Source organism: Prinia subflava, chromosome 4, assembly GCF_021018805.1.
Source record: "Prinia subflava isolate CZ2003 ecotype Zambia chromosome 4, Cam_Psub_1.2, whole genome shotgun sequence".
Classification (NCBI taxonomy): Eukaryota; Metazoa; Chordata; class Aves; order Passeriformes; family Cisticolidae; genus Prinia; species Prinia subflava.
The window spans coordinates 39103028-39123589 of NC_086250.1; the positions used below are offsets into that span (position 1 = coordinate 39103028).

General features: G+C 42.7%; 2 protein-coding genes across 4 annotated transcripts in view; one reads left to right on the plus strand and one right to left on the minus strand.

Moving 5' to 3' along the window:
• Positions 1 to 2737, plus strand: part of CPM (carboxypeptidase M) — a 30417-nt gene extending 27680 nt beyond the window's left edge. For both annotated transcript variants that reach the window (XM_063396497.1, XM_063396498.1), the window contains one exon: positions 387 to 2737. In XM_063396497.1, coding sequence (XP_063252567.1) covers positions 387 to 626 — 240 coding nt within the window. In that variant the 3' untranslated portion in view covers positions 627 to 2737. The remainder of the gene's footprint in view (positions 1 to 386) is intronic.
• Positions 2320 to 20562, minus strand: MDM2 (MDM2 proto-oncogene). Of its 2 annotated transcripts, none has more exons than XM_063396495.1 (12): positions 20247 to 20562; positions 19974 to 20188; positions 19381 to 19453; positions 16751 to 16825; positions 16255 to 16388; positions 16046 to 16095; positions 14733 to 14800; positions 14491 to 14584; positions 11771 to 11931; positions 10626 to 10781; positions 9205 to 9282; positions 2320 to 7708 (listed from the first exon to the last, which is right to left on the minus strand). In XM_063396495.1, exons 3-12 carry the CDS (start codon positions 19447 to 19449, stop codon positions 7139 to 7141), a joined length of 1455 nt encoding a protein of 484 aa, XP_063252565.1. In that variant the 5' UTR covers positions 19450 to 19453; positions 19974 to 20188; positions 20247 to 20562; the 3' UTR covers positions 2320 to 7138. The 2 variants fall into 2 exon arrangements, with proteins under 2 accessions (XP_063252565.1, XP_063252566.1); XM_063396496.1 differs by lacking the exon at positions 20247 to 20562 and adding an exon at positions 19545 to 19626 and having other exon boundaries at positions 19974 to 20024.

The following is a 20562-nucleotide window of genomic DNA, read 5'->3' on the forward strand; positions in this document are numbered from 1 at the left end:
AGCTCGAAGTGTTTGAAACAAACCGCAGAGCTCTTGCAGGGTGAGGGGGTGGAGCCGGGGAGGCGGGCAGCGCCGGGCTGACACCACCGGCGGCACTGTCATGGCCTTGTGGCAAAATGGTTTCTCTGTGGAAGTCCAAAGAACCTCCAGCCCTGTAGGCTCTGCCTGCTGCCAAAGGCTTATGCTTAAGCATCACTGCAGGATTTGACTCTTGTACAGCAAGAGTCTTATTGCTATAACATTAAAACTTGACACTTTTCCCATTCTGTGTTCTCAAATGTATCTTTAGAACATTTTCCCCTGTACATTTAAAGTATAAACAGTGATTGTTTCACAGTTGAACTCGATGTTTCAAACCAAAGAAGAACTTTTGTGTTTGCTCCTAGGCTACTGTACCAGGATTTAAATCGATGCTGAAGACAGTGGAAATACCTGACAACACAGGAAATTTCAGTGCTTTGAGACAGGACTTTTCTTTCCCAGAGGTCTCAGATAAGATCAGATCAAGAGTTGCTTCATGTCCCAAAACTCCCCTCTACCAAGAGCTCACACGGGCTTCAGCTGCAGTCAAACCAACTGTACACATCTTGGTTTTAATGACTGTCATACTCGTAATTTTCAAATAAAGGCAGGAATGACAAAGACAAAGGCAAGATCTTCCTGCACAAATGTGGCTTTTCAGAGAAGGAATTGCATATGCAAAAGAATGTATGTTTTTATAAACCAAAATCTCAGATCCACACTCCTGTTTACTGTATTTTGTAAAATACTGGCTTGACATTTGAATGTTTTACTGTAGTTATAGTAGATGTATTTTTAATTGTAACAGACTATCATATTTTTCTATGTAAGTATTTTACTCTGAAGAAACTTTGTACAGCCTATGGAGGTAACTAGAATTTTGATGCAGAAAGTACAACTACATTTTGAAGAATTTTCCCAAATTCAAAAACATTGAGGATTGTACTGCAATGTTTCATGCAAGCTCAGGTTCCTCACTGAGCCAGCAGCTCAGGTGCCACACAACTGTAAGTCATCAGCTCAATACTAATTTCTCATAATAAAGCCACTGGTATAAATGAAGAATGACATTTTTATATATGCTCTTTCTTACCTGGAGAGATGAGACATGCTCAGGGCTCAAATGAGGTAAAGACCAGTAACCCAGACCTCTTGTAAGACAGGAAGATGACAGTGAATTGTGGGTATCTGCCAAAGGGCCATGCTGTGGAAACTGGATGGTAATCTGCACCAACAGGGGAAGAAGAGGGATTTGTGGCTCTGAAAACACTGTTCTCCCATGGCAGAGCTGCTGAAAACAATGTGGAAAGAGTCCCTGACACCTTTATACCTTGTCCATTTTTTAACTGGACTTGCTGTGGCACAGAACCACATACAATTCAGAATTCTTTGAATAGTTTTAGCTATGGTTTTATACTGTTCCAACAGCTTCACAGCCCTGCCACTCCACTGTTGGGACTATCTAACACTCCTGCCAGGAGCAGGCAGGCACACTCAGCAAGGCACAAGCAGCTCCAGTTACAGAGGGTGGTTTCAGAGCTCCCCTGGCTGGGTTGTACTGCAGGCAGGATTAGCAGATTCCTGTTGCCTGGCCAGTTGCAAGTCATCTTCAGAGCCCTTTGAAGTTGTCCAATAAACAGAAAAATTATCAAGAAATGCCAGTTAGTACCATCTCCTGTGTTTATTTTAAAGCTTTATCTGCCAGTAATTTTCTTAAGCAATTTCAAAAGTAAACCAGCAAAGATTATCTTTGGAAACATCAATCTTTTCCTGTATACAGTAAATAAAAAATGCAGGAATGCAGTTAATCCTTTAATGCCTTTTAAAATCTCTCCTGAGGCTCCCTGTCACCCCAAGCCTTACCAGCTGGACTGTGGAGCTTGGGCATCAGCCACTTGTCTGCGGGATTCCACATTCAGTGTGCGAATCCACTTCAGAACTCAAACAGCAATGCCAACAGCCATGAGGGCTGTGTGTACCAGAGACTGGTTTTTCAATGTCTTCCTTCTATCCATTTGCATTTTCTACCTTTTCTCACCCTTTGCTCTGCTGTGGGTTGTTTACCACACAGAGAAGTAATTGTGCATTAAATCCCACCACTGATGTAGCAGGAAGAATGAGAGATTCCTTGAGTTAAAATCTCCCAGACCGAAGAAATCTGACAGAAGTCAGCAGTCCAGCAACCGAGGGGGGGAACAGAAAGAGCCTGTGTGCTGGCTCACAAAGTAAATGCGTGTGAAAACAAAGCACCAGAACTTCTAACAGTCAAGTAATTGACATGAAAAAAAAAGCACCATGGAGTATATAAACAAATCTTTATTTAAAGCTTTTAAATGGAACACAGTATTCAATTTTCATCAGGAAAAACTGAAAGATAAATGCAACACACATGAAACTTACTTTAAATGGGTCTATACTGTGTGCAACTGGAGTGGATACTTGCATTTTAATGGTTACTGACTGCGGTCATACGTGCACTGGGTAGCTGGAGAGTAATGCACCAGGTCAAGCTCTTGGATGCGTGTTGCATAGTTATTTAAATTCACTATGAACTACTCCATTCAACAGTCACCCCAGCTATGTGTAGTCAGACAAGATCCTGGTCTTAGAAAACCTATTGGTATTTTAGGTGTTCAGTGATCATCATCTTGTCAGCCACTACTGTGGCTCAAGACCAAGAACTGTCCTTTAAAAGCAGGCTGTAAAGCTAAAACAACACCTACTCAAAAGGGGACCCACCACCTTTTTAAGTATCACTGACAAATTTCACATGTATAACATAGCTACAGATACACTGAAGAAGCATTCACTTGAAGCTTTCAGTGCATCTGTGCTAAAAACCCCTAACAAACCCCCACACTTTACAACAGTAGCTCACGTTCAGTAAGTGCCACTGTCAAAACCTCACTCTGGGGTTTGTGCTTGGCTTGTGCAACCTCTACAGAACAGGATATGCCCTGCACTCGGGTCTGGGGGAGCTGCACGGCAGGGCACGGCAGGGCAGTATCCCCTGAGGGGGAGAGGCTGCTGCTCCAGCTGTGCCCTACGGCCCCTCCAGGACAACGCACGTGTCCAATGCTCCTTCCCAAGGGAAGCCCCACAACAGCAAATGCCCCTTTTCAGGCCCAATGTTGCACAAAAAAAATGCTGTCTCTTCCTGGGATAAGGGCTAACTCCTGCCCCCACCATGTGTGTGGCAAGTCAATACACTGAATAAATTACCTGCTTAAAAATTATAAGCTTTACCTAAAGATATGCCCTAAAACACAACAGCAGCCTTACATTAAGATGGCAAAGAAAAAAAATCTTCCCCCCTACTTTCATCCTATTTATTTGGTTTATTCGGTTTCATTAGGCTCCTAATAATTTTCTGATCTCTTTTGTAAGCTTTTGTAAGATACGATTTTTTGAAACAATTATTCTTGTTGACACTTTAAGAATGAGGAATTTTCTCTTCCTCATATTAGTAGTAAATGACAAAAAAATCTGCCTGAAATCCTGCAAGCCTCTTCATACCCACAGACACTTCAGAGACAGCAACATTTGAACAAATGTACAGCAAACAGAACTCAGTGATAAAAATCGTACCACACTCTTACAAGAAATGTAAGCTTTTCACCAGTGAGCATTTTGAAGCACTTTAACTCTTTTTCAATCAGCTGCTAAGGGGAGAGGAACAGGACGGCAGAGCCCACGATCCTGCTGGTGTGGAGTGCATTTCAACACTAATATAATGTCAATACTAACAAACAGGAAAATAGTTAAAGACTTGTATTTAAACAAGTAAGCTTATTGTACTTTTTAAAAAAGAATAAATGCAAGTTCTTGCACCATTTGTACATAACTGTACAAAATTTGTACATATTGTCTACCTGATGTGCAAGAAGGGAGAGACTAAGAAAATCACTGAAAATCGCACCCAGTCGCACCCTGTGGGCATCTGGCCTCCCCTGCAACCCTCCTGGCCACGTGCCCAAAGGCGACGGGCACCTCTGCCAGCTGACCCCAAAGCCTCTCCTCTCCTCTCCGTCCTGCGCCTCCTGCCCGTCACCCCCAGTGTCACCAGCACCCCGGAGCACTCAGTCAGCTCCCTGCCAAAATATTCCAAAGAAAAGCAAAACACCACCAAAATATTTTCACTATGTTAATGCTGCACCAACACCTTCTCAATGCAGAAGTTGTTTTAAGGGAAGGAAAAAAGGAAACGCAGCCATAAACCTTCCTGTGCCCTTCTTAATCTGAATATGAGTATTTCTTTGTATTTTAACACTACATTTCTTAAAATATTTTTCTTGTGCCTGTGATTTACTAAACAAACATATTTATATAACTACACATGTACCAGTAGACTAATTCAATAAATTAGAGCTCAAAACATCAACTGTGAGCACAAGGATATTTACAAACAACAATAAATTAAAGATTAAAATGTGTGCAATATTAAATAAGGATCTCAAACATCTCACCGAGGAGGAACAACTTTTGTAACAAAACTTCACTGACTTGTGCCACCAGCCAAGGCCAGAAATGTGTTTTAAGTGCCAGAACAAGCAGGGTGCTCAGTGCTCATGCCCATACACAGAGCACAGCCAGGTGGGGAGACAGGAGGGAGGCAGAGCCCAAGGCCACAGCCGGGGGTCACCACGGGGGGCACTGTGACAGCCCCTGCGCACCCGGCCTGCACTCGCACTCGCCCACCAGTGTCCCCAACAGGAACAGCACAGGCATCAGCACCCATCGCTCCCATCAGAAGGCATTGCACCCGCACCAAATACACTAAAGTTGTATTAGAAACCATTAATAATAATATTAAGCCACAAAATGTAACTCAAACCTCAAACCCTTGATACAGTGATTTGCAGATGCAGAAATCGAAATTCCCCCTCTCCTCACCACTGCAGTGAGAGGAAGGGATTTGCAGGGCTATTCTCTGCAACAGAAGGCATGTGACTGGAAAAAAAACGCCACGAGTGGGATGGTACAATTTGTCCCAACAAGACTTAGATAAGGACTGCAGTTACACAGCCAGGGCAGTGGCTGCAGAGAAGGCATCATGCTGAGAAAGGGGAAGGCATGGGAGACAATGCAGTGGACAAAGCTTCAGAAGATGAAACCTTTTAGGTACAGTCCCCATGTTATTGATGCTTCTGTATATACACATCTACAGTTCTCTCACCATCTATTAGTAACCCTACTTGAAAAAGTTGACCATCTGCCCAAAGGCCTTCTCTATCTCAGGCTGAAGGATTACCAAACCCTATAAAACCCGTGAAAGGTTCTGCTGATGAAAACACTTACAAGGACTTCCAGCTACCTGCTGTCCCTGTACAAATTGCAGGTAGCAAGAAACTTGCAAGTAAGAGTTTGAATGTACACAACTGGAGTTTATATTTTGTTTAGATGAAATGAACTATGCTGGAACTTCAGGTACACCAGTATCTTTTAGTGGTATTTTTAAAGAAATAGCTCAAATGTATGAACAAAATGTGAATGATCCCAATAATTCAGTCCTTACCTATGAAGTTATTACTTTTCAACCAAGCCAAACCAAGGATTTACTGAGTCTCTCCTGTACATCTTTATGTCCTTTTCCTGGGTACTTCCAGGCATCTGCAGCCCTGGAGTTATGGAGAGCAGCAGAAGCCTCTGTGCCAGTACACAGGCATCAGCAATTTTATACTGCTGGTGTTAGGGACGCTGCTGAGCCTTGGCCTGGCAGATGGTAACAGCACAATCCCTGCACTTGGACTACATCTCCACTCGTGGCCCTCCCCTGACTGTTTATCTGCCATTCCCTATTGGGCAGACAATCAGCAACTACCTGTAAAAATAGAAGCTGCCAAAAATATCCAACTCCTCTGGTAACATAGTTTTCCAAAGGAATAAATATCACTCACTTGGTACAGAAACTCCATGTGAAAAGCAGCTGAGTGGTCTTTCCTGCATCCTGGTTCCCACACTCGCGCTACCTTGGCGGAAGGCCCCCAGAACTTGGGCAGACTCCTTGGGCACAGAACTGCTAAGTTTCACCAAGTTTTTGACAAAGTACAGGGAGGAGGCAAGAGCTAAAAGCAGTAAAGAACAGGTCCAACTTTGAGTTGGCCAAACACTTTGCAAAAGATTTTCAGCATTCCTGCGATACAGATAAGAAGAGTGAGTTGGAAAGACTACTGTGCCTAAGGAATGTGAACGGGAACTGCACAGCTTAACTGTTTCTGCAGATGAAGGTTGATTTTTTCTATTTTTATTACAGTGACTGTAGCAAAGCAGCTGAGTGTATTCTGCTAAGTCAAAAATAAGCACAGAAAAAGAAAATAACTGCCCCCTAATAGTGCCTGACGTGCCCAGTTTTAGCATATCCTTCATTTATCTTGTCTGCCCGAGACTTGTTTCATGCTGCTAAATTAAATCATCCTCACAACCAGTACAGACCTCCAAACCCACAAAAGGCAGTTTCTCAGGACGTTGGAGAGAGAACTGTCTGAGTGAGCTTGGATCAATGACTTCTCAGGGGACACACAGCCCTTAAGTTTACAATGCACACTATAAAAATAAAAGATGCACAATCCTCTTCTCTGCTTCCAAAGCATTATTTTATACCACATCTTTCCTGGTAATGTCTCCCACAGAATTTGGTTACTTGGAGAAATTTAAGAAGAGATTCTATTTATTCATTTTATTGACTGATTCAGAGGGGTCCAATTGAGCCTTATGTCTTCACCAGGCAACAAAAACTGGAACCTGGATAATCATTGATTTTCTTAAATGAGGAACTGGCAGAAATAAACACTTAAACATGTCTCTCCTCCAACAATCATTGAATTTGAGATTTTAACGTGTGTATTTAATTCAATAAAACACATGTCACTAACTTGCGTGGAACATTAAACACTTGGAGAGGCAGGTGGTTTAGAAGAGCTGGTTACTGAATTTAAAATCTCCAAGTTGACTTAAGAGTATTAGGCAAACCTCTTAGTAACTCCAGTGCATTTATGTCAGCAATTATTTTTCATACAGAACACCAAGAGACACAAAATATTAATTTTCCAATAAGCATACAAAAATAATTTCTTACTCTCTTAATCACTTTATGAAGTTTCTTTTGCAGCTTTCCAGTCTAACTAAAATAAGTTAGTACAATCATTTGTATGGGCTGCCTGCACACTGGGCAGGGTTTGTTCCTCTTCTTGAGCTTCTTTGCACACGTGAAACACGACATGAGGTGTCCCGTTTTGCCATGTACTATGCAGCCGTTTTTGGGTCTGCTCTGACATATGACACACGGCTCTATGCTGGTAACGGGCAGACTGCATTCCATGCTTTCCTCTTTGTCTTGCACTTCTCTCTTCTCGGGCTCCTTGAAGTCCTCCTGACTGCTGCAGAACATGCTGCTCGATGTTGATGGCTGGGAGTAACCTTCACTTTCCTGCGACTCAGAAAGCTGCACTGCTTTATCCTCATTCTCGTCCACAGCTGCTTCTTTATCTTCAGACATTACTGTCTTCTTGCAGTCAGGGACATCAAAACCTTCCCCAGACTCTGCAGGAATGGAGGCTTCTAATTTGCTCTTTTCCAGTTTCTCACTCTTTTCATCTGGAAGCCAATCCTCTCGAAGGGCCCAGCATCTGTGGCAATGTCGTGGAAGCGGAGGATTCATTTCATTACATTCGGGACACTTCCAATAATCCTTTAGGGAATCAAAGGTTGGAAAAGCTTAAGCTACTTGGAAGACTTACAGCTGAAGGATTCAGAAATTATGAACAATTTATTACTGCCAAAATGATTATTATGTTGAGCTATCAACTTGCTTACAATTTTCAAATTCCAGTCGGTGGTTTTGGCCCCATTTTACAGTTCTAGATTAATATGGTTCTTATTTTAAAAGGACTCTTTTGTTTGACTTTCCTTTGTTTTGCAGGAGGTTTGTGAACAGAAGAAAATATTATTTCTTATGCAAAACTGCAGAAACCAGACCACAAAATTCTTCAGGGGCCCTCATGAAAAACTTGTTAAAAAGGTCATAATTGCCCTTCTTTTCGACTATGGACTTCTGCAACGGGAGCATTCAGGACTGGGGAGCTGTTGGTGCCCAGCACGGCCGGGTGAGGGCGCTCCCACACAGCCGCAGGGGACAAAGGCCTCGGCAATGCAAAATCACACGGGAAGGGGGGAAGGAAAAAATGTAAGGGAAAAAAACAAGTGGTGCATCAGCCTCTCAGAGGTTACTACATATACTACAATGAAAATAAACCAGTATTTCGTTAAAAATACATTTTGTTTTTACGGACAGAAACCCTTCTTAGAAATAATCAAAGCTGTAGGGGAAACCAAAATAAAAAAAAAATAAAACAACCCCCAACTTACACGAGTCCTGAATAACATCAGTAACATCAAAAGCTTATCAGGCCAATTTTAAATACTAACAATAATGTACAGGTCTCTTTTCTCACACAGAAGCACTGCTGTGTTTTTAGAAGGTGGCCAGCCCTGTCTTCAGCACACAAAGTCCCTCAGTCCTACAGACTATCAAGGGACTGGAACACTCCACAGTTCCACAAAACAGCTTTAATTCAAGTGTCAATTGTGAAAAGCACATATAAACAAGGGGATAGCATACACTAGAATTAAAATGCAAAGTTTCTTCACAAACATTTCCATATTTGCCTCAGGACTGTAAATTTCTTCCCACTCCTCAAGGTCTCACAGAATGTAGTAAAGGCCTCTTTCACAGTACTGCTCTCAAAAAAGGCTTGCCTTCACATCTGTCTCTTACAGATACCTTCACTCAAGCTGGGCAATAAAACTAGGTATTCTGATTTACAGGGAGAGTTTTTTAAATGTACGTGACAAAGATCTTGATTTTTTTTTCCATTCTGAGCAGAAAGTCAGATTTAGGCTCCGAACAGTTTCCTTCCTTTGAATCAATGAAATGGTAAGTTAGCATAGATTTGGTGTTTTTTAAAAATGGATCAGGAAGCATATTCATTATTTAAAAAACACTCCCAAGATTCCTTAGTAATCACATGTTCAGTAATTAAAATACTGTATTGGAACCTTCACTCTCAGAAGAAAAAGTCAATTCTTAAAAAAATCACTGGTAGCAACAGAATTCATCGTACTTCTTTATCTATTCCATGTCAGTTTACCCAACTTAAGATACTTTGCCACAAAGTTTTTACTCACAGCTAGAGATATCTCTGGATCTTCATCAAATGAATCAGCATCACTATCTTCGTCCTGGTAAATAGTCAGCTGGTAAACCTGGTTTAAATTTTAAAAACATATAACTAGGTTTTGGCATTTAATTAAAAACCCCAAATAGTTTTAACCTGCAAAGATTTTCAGATAGCAAGCTAGTGGAGAGTCTCCAGGGATGGGCTACTAAGATTATTAATGGATTAGAGGAACTGTCATGTGAGGAAAGGCTGAAAGAGCTGGGACTGTGCAGCCTGGAGAAGGCTCAGGGCAGGGGGTGCCTGATCAATGTGGGTAAATACCTGAAAGGAAGAACACAGAGCCATCAAGAACACAGAGCCATGCGCTTTCCAGTGGTGTCCAGTGGCACCACACAAGGCAACTAGCACAAATTAAACACAGGAAGTTCCTCAGAATATCAGGAGACACCTTTCACTGTGAGGATGCAGCACTGGCCTGGGTTGCTCTGAGCATCTATGAGATGCTCCATCCCTGGAGATATTCCAAACAGATATTCTGGGAATGGACCTGAGCAATCCGCTCTGCCAAGGCAGGGCGGGTGCGTAAGAACCTCCAGAGGCCCCTCTGAACACCAGGCATTCTGCAATTCCCAAAACTACTGTCTGGAGCAGAGGCACTCTTCAGTCTTTATTCCTCCAAATCACCATCCTCTCAGGGTGCAGCTCTGCACTGCACTACAGCTGGGTGTACATCAGTACAGCCAGCCCCATTCAGCCTCTCAGGACCACAACCATGCACGTCCCTGGAGAATTCTGCCTGTGCTACTTACCCAATCTTGCCAATTTAAAGTAACAGAAAACTAACTCGGAAAGAAAACCCCACATACATTCTCACTTCATCCCCGACATTCCAGAAATCTCTTGAAAATTGCAGGAATCTCAGTTTTTCTGTCTTCTTGCCTACTTACAAAGATTTTTAGAACTTTGATTCAGCATCTCTATGAAACATTAACGATCATAGAGGCAAAAAACTTGGACATATCCCTTTGGAAAGAGTTACTCAGAAAGGTTTCCTTTGGTATTATGTGTTGTCAAAGTTCAACACATACTTCTAGAAGTAAAAATGCAGAAAGACTGAAGTACACAGGCTCCCATGGACTCCAACAGCTGGTGAGAGAAGTTGAGCACCCAAGACTCTCCTATGTAGCCCGTTCCAGAGCCTGCAGAAAGCCTCAGCACTGTTTCAGTCACTGGCTGGTGAGTTGTATAAGTTGACCCAACTGCACCAACATGTAATTTGATTTAATAAACAACGGAGCGCAGATTGTGACACCAGCACACGTAGCTGGAAAATATACCTGAAGAGTTCTCCTTGGAAACTTCCAGAAAATTTTCATGTTAAAATTCCTTTCCTCACCCTTCCCTCCAGGCTCAAAACAAGGAAAGTACCTCATCATCTTCATCTGTGAGCTCCTGCCCTTCTTCATTATGGCTGTAATCTTCTGAATAAATAGACTCAACTTCAAACTCGACACTGAACTGATCTGATACAGAACTGTGGTCAAACCAATCAGAGTTTTCGCTTAATGAACTAGCATCAAGATCCTGAAAAAACAAAAAATCAGAAAGCACACATTCAACCTCACCAGCCCATACACATAACATTATTGTTAAAACAACTTTCAGGATAAAACTGTGCTACTCAGTATAATTACTACGGAAGAAAAAGGACCAGCTGCTGTGAGACACAATACTTTTCATGAGATAAACAAGTCATAGGTGGGTAAAAATAAAGCCAGTTCTGGAAGCCTTTTGCTGGCTCTGTAAAAAGAAACTGCACTCAGCTTACAAGCAGCTAAAAGGCTGCAGTTATTATTTCAGAAAGTCCCTCCCAAAAAGGGAAAGAATACATGCAAAATGTCATGCATGGCTGCATATCATTACATTCTCTGTTCTCATAAACTTGTTTAATCTGAGACCATGTCTTAACAATTACAAAATAGGACGACCAAAGATACTGTATTAGTTCTGCCAATTCAGAACACAGTATGTGACTAGGAATACTGTTAGCTCAGCTCTCCATGACTTAATCTAACCACAAATCATTTCCCTTGGTGTTTGCTAAAAACAATATAAAACTTCCAAGTAGTGGCATGGCAAATGAATACAATGCACCATCAACATCCACTCCATTGGGTACAGTTACCAAAGCTGTACCAGAACTACCACCTAACTCTGAATTATGGAATGTCTATGACTCTTTTTGTCTCTTAGCATCCTAAGAAATACTTTAAAACACAAAATACGTCTGACATTTTTTCCATACTGTGCCAAGCAGTGAGAATCTTGATTTTTAAAGACTATTCAACATTAATATTTTAAAAAAATTCACTTCAGCTTTGCCAGCAGATCTATGAATAACCCCATTCCACCCACACACCTACTTTTCTTATAACCTCTTTTCTTTCCTTAGACACCACTAAAGGCACTGCTGCTTTTAATTAAGAACATCATGTTTTCAGATGCATGTTTGCACTTGTGGCATCTGCAAAATCTGTACCACAAAAATATTTGACATTTCAATTTTGACTTACAGGAATGGAGAGAGAATCTGTTGAATCACTGCTATTGCTTCTTTCACGGCACAGACCACTGACTACACACCATGAGAGACTTTCATCGAACGTCAACGAAATGCTGTCTGACTTGTGTCGCTTCCTTCTGTCACTGTGCACATCATCTGAAGAATTGTCTTCTGGGCATAGGCAAGAATTTTTTTATTACTCAAAAATATCTGTGCAACATGCAGTTTTGAACATTCTAAACAGAAGCTTAAAATAGAATTTACTATAAAGAAATCCAATAAAGTAAAATATTTTAGTATTTTTTAATGGGGCAAGAAGGCACTAAGACTTACTTAAAAAGACACAATAACACCTATACACACTTATAGTGTGAAACATTTCTGAAACCAATATTTCAGGGGCTGGCTTTCCCCACTTGTCCCATCAGTATAGATTAGGAATGGCAGTCTCCACATGGAAAACTGCAAATTTGAAAGAAATTTTACTCCACACATGACATGTTAAACCCTTCCTAATTTCAAGAAATACAATTAGAACTGTATTTCTTGTCCTCGCTCCCTCTAGCGGCAATAGACAGAAAGGCACTTTCAGAGTGCTTCTGAGTCGATCCCAGAATTTGTAGGGAGATAAAGCTCCCAGGCCACACGCGTACAGAACACCTAGTGCTAAACAAGGTAAGTTCAGGTTCAAGTTTCAGACACCTCAACAATTTATCAGTGAACAGCTGCACCATATGTAATTGTATTTACTCAACAAGTACGTTTTTTGTTTTTTGTAACAAACTATTAGAACTTTCATCCCACTCTAGCAAGAAATCTTCAAGACATACTATGCAAAAATCTGAACTCTGGAAACATTGCTTTAAGCTCTGCTTACTAAGCATGCTTGGTTTGAAGGCAAAAAGACTTTGTGAATACACTGTGTTTTGGAACAATCACCTACAGCAGCACAAGGATTAAGGGTACAGCATTTTAGGAGTAAATAAGTGAAGATTCAGCTCCCCTGACTTCTAGAGCGTTTGGTAAAATACAATTTGATATAAAAATGTGTTGCAAATTCAGAATGTCAGTGCAGCAGAGTGAAAACCTCCCAAGATGCCAACAACTTTTGGTTCAACAGGTCTCAGTAGGAGCCTGCTGCCCCCCACAGGTGCCTTTTGCACCCACCCTCTGTTGCCCAGCTTCTCCCTCGCCTTGCAAATCCCACTGTGACAATCCACAAGTCTTCAAGTCTTGAATTGTTCATTGTACAAAAAAGAAAAAAACAAAAAAAAGAGAACAAAACACTTGTACATACTTTGAGACTTCTCTCACTTTCCCTTGGTGCTTCTTGGCTCAGCCCCTCTCTTTTCTTTTTTCCGCCCTGAGAGCCCCACAAAACTTGGTGCCCCCAGGCCCAAAGGGTGCTCCTGTCCATCGTTGTCCTCATTTAGTTGCCATGGCTCCATGCCGTACTGATACTGTATCACCACAAGGTCTCTATACACTAGTTAAGGGGCTCCAAAGGAGCCGCTACCAGCCCAATTTAACAAGAATAGTGGTTTAAAAGGAAGATTTCCTATAAATTAGAAAAAAAGTGTATATAAAAACACTACATTAAAAGAACTCTTAAGGTTGTAACAAACTAATAAATGGATGCAAAGACAAGAGTTAATAATCAAACCTACAATAAGTAAGCACAACACAGGGCCTTATGTGCTCTGTGCCATGCCTAAATATTACAGGTTGTGATGTTTAACTGAGACTTTCCATCCTTTCATCAGTTTTAGTTACAACATTAAAGTGTTCTTTTAATTTAGTGCAAACCGCTCAGCAACGCAGCACTCGTTTGGGACTGACTTAATGTAACAGTGGCCTATGAGGGACACTAAAAATACTACTTGAAAGCTGAGGAACTGAAAAATGTTCCTAAGCAAGAGAAGAAAAGAAGTTTTACGCAGTGACAGAAGGTTATCACTGCCCAGGTAATTACAACTGTCAAGTCATGAGGCAAGACAGTAAGTGATGGAACCAACTAATCTAAGAAATTCCACAGAACAATATTTAAGTAGAATTGTAGAGAACAATTCCATTGAGAAACTTGCTCCGGTTTATGCTGACCAGATTGTAATTGCTACTTATCAGAAGAAACATTTTGTGTTGTGAAAATGTATTTGCCAGTGATTATAGAATAACCACAGACAGTAAAGATGAAGGGGAGGCAAATATGATGCTTAGGTCACCAGATGTTTTAACATTAAGCATTAAGTGCTTAATGAATGGTGAGGTACCTGAACATATCCAAAATCATCCTATGTTACTGCCACGCCTTTGATGCCTCACACCAGTTGAAATCCAAAGAGAAGTGGCTTTAGTGAACAACTAAAATGTCAAATTTTGTGACTGTCTACAGAGGGAACTGAAATGAATTTGATGGTATCAGTTGACTACAAACAAAGGTGTTCTCATCATGAAGATAAAACAACTGATAAAAAGTCACCCTGCTGATGTGAAAAAGTTTAACAGAGCTGTGGAGCAAGTTATTCCATCATGTTACTAACAATTCTAGAGATCCAAACTGTAACATGACATTGGAGCAATGCAAGGAATTGTGGTTTTCTTTCAGACTGAACTTTTTTTTTGGGTAATCAGAGAAACATGAATAATATTTGTTAGCATGGCAAGAGAATGTAGCTTTTCCCCCTAAGTGGCCATGCTACTGAAAGCTGTGCATCACAAATCTGCAGATACCAGATTCACTGTGTGTCCTCCTCCTGGAAGATGTAGTTGGCCGGGAAGTCACGCTGGACGAAGTCTGCTTCTCTTCTAACTCTTGCATGGACTCCTGATAACAGAAATACTGAGTAAGCCTGCGCATGAAGATGAGCTAAGTGCTAGAATCAACTTACTACATTAAATCATTGACACTATCATGCAAAACTCAATAGAATGTACAGCTCAGAAAATTTATTCAAAGAAAATAAAAATAGCACCTTAATAACATTTTCTCCTTCAAGCTGAGATGTGGCATCATCCTCAGGTGTGTCACCAAGGGTAGAGTCTGAAACCAAACCAAAATAAAATCTGTAATACAATATAGCAGGAAAAGTCAATTTCAGGCTCAAAAAGTAAATCCTAGAGTAAAACTTAAAATCCAGATGTTTTGCAACAATGGAAAGAAACTGCTCCTTTATTTTTCAGGTGTGTGCAGCACCGTCTCTGTAACATTACTGAAGCAGAAATGCAGGGAGAAAGAAGAAATGTCAACTGAAAGCAGCTCAGAATTGTATTACAAATGGCTTCAAATGAAGTCTGTGCATAAACTGTGATTCTGCAGATATGAAAGAATATAGGCACAAAATGTATTACTTGCTCCTCTCCAAAGTGCTTTTTACTACTTATTATCTTATGGGAACCCTGAATTAAAAAGACATAAGAAGAAAAATTAGCTGTTGCTAATGATACATGGTTGCTAACAGACTGATCCTGAATTAATAAAGAGTCTTTCATGAAAAAAGAATTGAAAGATAAACTCAAGTTTGCAAGCTTAACAATGAGGATGACAAAGAGAGCAAGTTTCCCATCTTCAGCAGCTGAACACTTGCCTTTAGGAAAAATTAGAAACAAAGGGTGTCTTTATACAGAATGAGAGGTCAATTTACAAAATGGATTCCATTGTTTAACTTACTCTGTATTAGGCAAAAATTACAGCTATAGTGAGCATTTTTATACTGCAGGACTGTGTATAACAATTCTCCATTCAAGGAGTGGCTATCCACAGCATCACCACAAAGCTACTTTAAAAAAATATACAGCCCATTTAAAACACGGCTGAGTATAGCTAAGAATGACCAGTTCACATTCAGTTGTGAAAATTAAAATAGAACTTTAAAAATAATTTAAAAATAAGAGCCTTTGCCCTCTTTTCATTGCTGGCATAACTTCAAGAAGCTAATTTTTCATATTAAAACTTCATATGCTGTTGAGAGCTTTATCAGTAACAAATACAAGCAAATTACTTAAGTTTGTAATTTAGTGGCCTTTTTGTTCAGCTCTGGTTTTTTTCCTGGTTCTAGTCCAATAAAACCACTCAAATGATCTGTTCAGCATTTTTTGCTCCTCCTGAAGAAACAAGTGGTTGCTTTGATTCACTATTTGTGACTGCTCTGGACTAGAGTGAGCAAAGCCAAATAGCTAATAACGGAGAGCTTGCTGTAGTCTGATCACTACCTGCAAGATACATGATGTAAATTATATTTTCCCTACTGCTGTTTCCCAAACAAATCACCCTCCTAAACTAGCTTACCTTGTTGATTGATTGCTATCAGATTTCTGGAAATCATTGAATATAGTCTCCTTAAACAGGGATAAAGAAAGAGATGATACAAGTTAGCTACACGTAACCATCCAAGAGAGCTTACCATCTCTGAAGACGCGAAGAGTTAAGAAAGGGACATACGCATTACGTTCTTCATTATTGCCCAACCAGACTCTCAGAAAAGAATCTCATTTTACCTGTGTTCTTTTACTGAAAAGCTTGTTACTCCAAATAAATCCCCCAGGAGATCATTTGCACAGTGTACAATATGCTGCTGTTTTTCATCATATAATTGCTTAGACATAATATATTGTCCAATATAGAATATTACCTGTGAAATAAATGAAACAGATGTTAAACACCCAGGTTGTTGCTTTAAGTTTAAGTGCAAAAGACAAAGCATACGAAATACATTGAAATTTGCTCTTCAAACTCTGCCTAACGAACTCTCTTTGAGCAGACAGATTTTCATCTATCATTCCAAAAGAACACTGCTATTCTACTGATCAGAAAACTTTTGTTCAGATTTTTGAGAAACTTGGTAAATACCAAGTTATAAGTCAGCAGGAAAATAAATAGTATCTTATCTCAATTTTAGACAAGCTATGAACAACACTGTCCCCCCATCTACCCAATCCAAAACAATCTATCTGTACCCACTGTAGTCTACCTTTAGTGATTAAAAGTTCTCACCTCCTTCATAGTAAAAGTGTCCTTTTCAGCACCAGCTAACTTTAACAATTTCAACAACAGTGGCTTTGGTTTAACCTGTGTGTGGAAGGAGAAAAACAGTATGCACTGATTATTCACAAGAAAACCATTATTTATACAGGTTGTCTTCCTCCTTCAGTATTAATCTGATATGCAAACATACAACTACATTAAAACCTATCTTCATAAAAGAAAATAATATGAACCAAATCATACTAAACTTCACATACACTGTACATCTTAGCTCAACCCCCAGTCTTTCATTGTCCCCTGGTTTCAGCTGGGATAGTTAATTTTCTTCCTAGTAGCTGGTACCAGATTTGGCAGGAGAATAATGTTGAGAACACACTGATTGTTGCTAAGTAGCTACACTAAATCAAGGACTTTTCAGTGTCCCACGCTCTGCCAGTGAGGAGGTGCACAACAAGGCATGAGGGAACATGGCCAGCACAGCTGGCCTGGAGTGGCCAAAGGGATGTTCTGTACTGCAGAATGTCAGGCTTAGTGTTCTGAACAGGGGAGCTGGCCAGGAGGTGCTGACTGATGCTTGGGGACGGGCTGGGCACCATCATCAGGTGGCGAGCAACTGCACTGTGCAACACTTGTCTTCCTCGGATTTAACTACTCTCCCTTTTCTTTACTATTCCGCTTATACTTTACTTCAGTTATTAAACCCACAGGTTTTGCCTTTTTTTCTGATTCCCCCATCTCACCACTGAGGGAGCTGGGGGGCAAGGGAACAAAGTGCTCCATGCTACTTAGTTGGCAGCTAGGGTTAAACCTCAACACATTGGTAAATACAAACTCCTTAACAGGAGCTGCAGGGTTTGTTTATTAGCTCCAAGTCCAGGGCTGGGTCCTGGGGAATTCAGCTTCACTACTTTAACCATTACCACAACTCCCAAAGGGGAGGGAGGATGGAAACAGACCTCTGTGACTGTCACGTCCAGAGTGCGAGCCATAAAGCTAAACACTGGTCCACTTCTTTGTTACTCTCTTTCTGTGACAGTTTCTGGGGTTTTGGTTTTGCATTTGCAGCTGGGCTGCTTTACCTCTGAAGACTCTTCTTAGCTGGAACAAGCACACCCTGTCCTTTCTGTCATACTTCACTCACTCCCACCTCTGCAATGGGCTGCCACCCACACACCATGCCATGCCAGCAGTTTAATCTGCAGTCTACGGCAAGTCCCAAGGCAGAGAGAAAGGAAAACCCAAACAAGAAAAATCCCTTCCCCCATCCACACAAAGTGCACTATCCCACACAGCTGTGCAGCACCAGCACAGCAGAGGAGAACAAGCTGCAGGGGCTGCCACGACAGCAAAGCCTGTGGAGCCACTGATACCCCCAGCACAGCATATTCTAGTGTCACCCTTTAGCCATAGCCTAACCATTCTAAAACCAGCTATATATAGCTAATATTTAGCTATCCCAATATATTACATAAAATAAAATGTAAAAAATAAACACCGAAAGAAAAACAAAACAGGGAAGTGTGAATAAAATATCATGAGACAAAGAATAAATGTTTGAGGGAAGGGTGGAACTACCCTACACTACATTCCAAAGATCTGCTAAAACCAACTTTAGTTTTAGCGAGTTAACAAGATACTGTTTGCAAGAATTACACATAATGGAAAGAATAACTAAGATCGTGCACAATATTAGATGTCCATTCACCCCTAAGCCATCCATTCAGTTCCTAAAAACCGAATTACTTAGAACATGCAGCATGTATGTTAGTTTCATAAAGAAAGCAAACAATAATTTATTCAAGTACTTCTGACAGCTAAGCGTAGCAAGGCAGTTTCAGACCTCTGAATCCACAACTAAGCCCACTTTAAATCCCCAGTCCTCTCCTCCTGACTTCTCCAAATATGAAGTTCTGCAGCCTTGCAGATGTGACAGTAGATAGTAATATCACAATATGATGACGTAAAAAAAAAGACACAAATGAAAAAAATCAATTTTGAATAGTCTGCTGTTCTGCAATTTCACTTTTTTGAAGTTCTACTGTCAAGTGCACACGTTTAAGCTTTACCCTTCTACACAAGATAATCCAGTTCAACCATCACTGTATATATGCAGTTTTTAAACTTGCATTTCAGGTATAAAAGGCTTCCATCCTCAGGAAAACTAAGAACAAAACAGCAGAACTGTCACTGTATCATGGAAAGCCTGAAAATGCAAACCCATAAACACAAATGAAGCCTCTTCTTACAATCTTCTTATGAATTCCAATAGAGGAGAAAGTCGAAAATCTTCAGACTATTTCACCAACAGTATGTATTTTACACTGGAGATTTCCCACAGCTCTTCAGTTATCTGTTAACAATTTCCACCCAAAATACTTACCACGATCAAAATCGGATAATAGGATCCTTTTTATTAGAAAACAAAAAACATCAGACGTTTCCAGGAGACAGTCTAGACCTACACCATCACCCTGTACTCTCAATTATAATTAAGATTCGCTTACTACAGAACAAGAGAGAGACGAGCTTCACTTGGCTGGATTTCCTGGCTTTTCTCCAACCATCGCTCGCTTCTGAATTAGCCGCTAAAAATTCTGCAAAAAGCATGCAAAGACCGCGCGCCCAACAGAGCTACTAACCAGCGCCTCTTGCTCCGAAGCGGTGACAGAGGAGGCATCCGCGAGGGAGGACATCTTGGTATTGCACATTTGCCTGCAGTTAAGGGGAGAACAACCTCAGAACGCGGCACCCGGCGACACAACCCGGGCGGCCGGCAGCCGCCACGCCGGCGGGGCCCACTCACCTCGGTGCCTGGTCCAGCCCGCACGCTGGACTCCGGCGGCCGTGTCTGGGCTGAGTCGGGCCGGGCCGGGCCTTATATAGCGCTGCCAAGAGGAGGCAAGTCAGGGCTTAGCACCCGCGCCGGCCCGGCCCGACATGCCTGAGCATGATCCGCCGCGCCGCCGCCGAGTCACCGCGGGGGGCGGGCGGGCGCGTCGGGCCCGCCGCTGACTCACCGCGGCCGCCCCAAGCGGGGGGGTCCGGCGGCGCGCAGAGACGGCCCTGAAGGAGCGGCGGCGTCCCCGCGGCCCCCGCCCGCCCGGCCCAGCGCGGCCTGGCCCCGTTTCCCCCGCGGGAGCCCCTCCCCCAACACCGCGGGCCGCACGAGCCATCAGCGGGACCCCCGGCGCCCCCTCGGCCCCCGAGAGAGCCGCGATCGATCCCCACGCACCGCCAGCCGCGCCCGCTCCGCTGCCCGGCCCGCGGCGGGCGGAGCGCCGGGACCGCCGGGGCCCTGCCCGGACCCTCTACCGCGGCCCCGCCGCGCCGCGCGCGCCGCCCGCCGCCATCTTGGTGCCCGCAGCGCCCCCTGGCGCGCCGAGCGCCGGCAGCGCGGGCAGAGCCGCCGTGGGAAGGGGCCCAGGGGGAACGGCTGCCCCCGGCAGCGCCAGCGCACGGCAATGCAGTACAGCGCCCGCCCCCGGCAGCGCCAGCGCACGGCAGTGCCAGCGCACGGCAATGCAGTACACCGCCCGCCGCACGGCAGTGCCAGCGCACGGCAATGCAGTACACCGCCCGCCGCACGGCAGTGCCAGCGCACGGCAATGCAGTACACCGCCCGCCGCACGGCAGTGCCAGCGCACGGCAATGCAGTACACCGCCCGCCGCACGGCAGTGCCAGCGCACGGCAATGCAGTACACCGCCCGCCCCCGGCAGTGCCAGCGCCCGGCAATGCAGTACACCGCCCGCCCCCGGCAGTGCCTGCGCTGCTGCACCGCCCGCCGGCCCGAACAATGCCTTGGACCACCGCTTCCGTTCC

What these genes read in the sequence shown, in the direction of transcription:
- MDM2 (XM_063396495.1), bottom strand. Translation starts at nt 19,449, where the DNA reads ATGTGCAATACCAAGATGTCCTCCCTCGCGGATGCCTCCTCTGTCACC. An exon ending in ACACTTTTACTATGAAGGAG is followed by an intron (nt 16,389 to 16,750) that starts GTGAGAACTTTT and finishes TTTATTTCACAG; the next exon opens with GTAATATTCTATATTGGACA. An exon ending in GATAGCAATCAATCAACAAG is followed by an intron (nt 14,801 to 16,045) that starts GTAAGCTAGTTT and finishes GTTTGGTTTCAG; the next exon opens with ACTCTACCCTTGGTGACACA.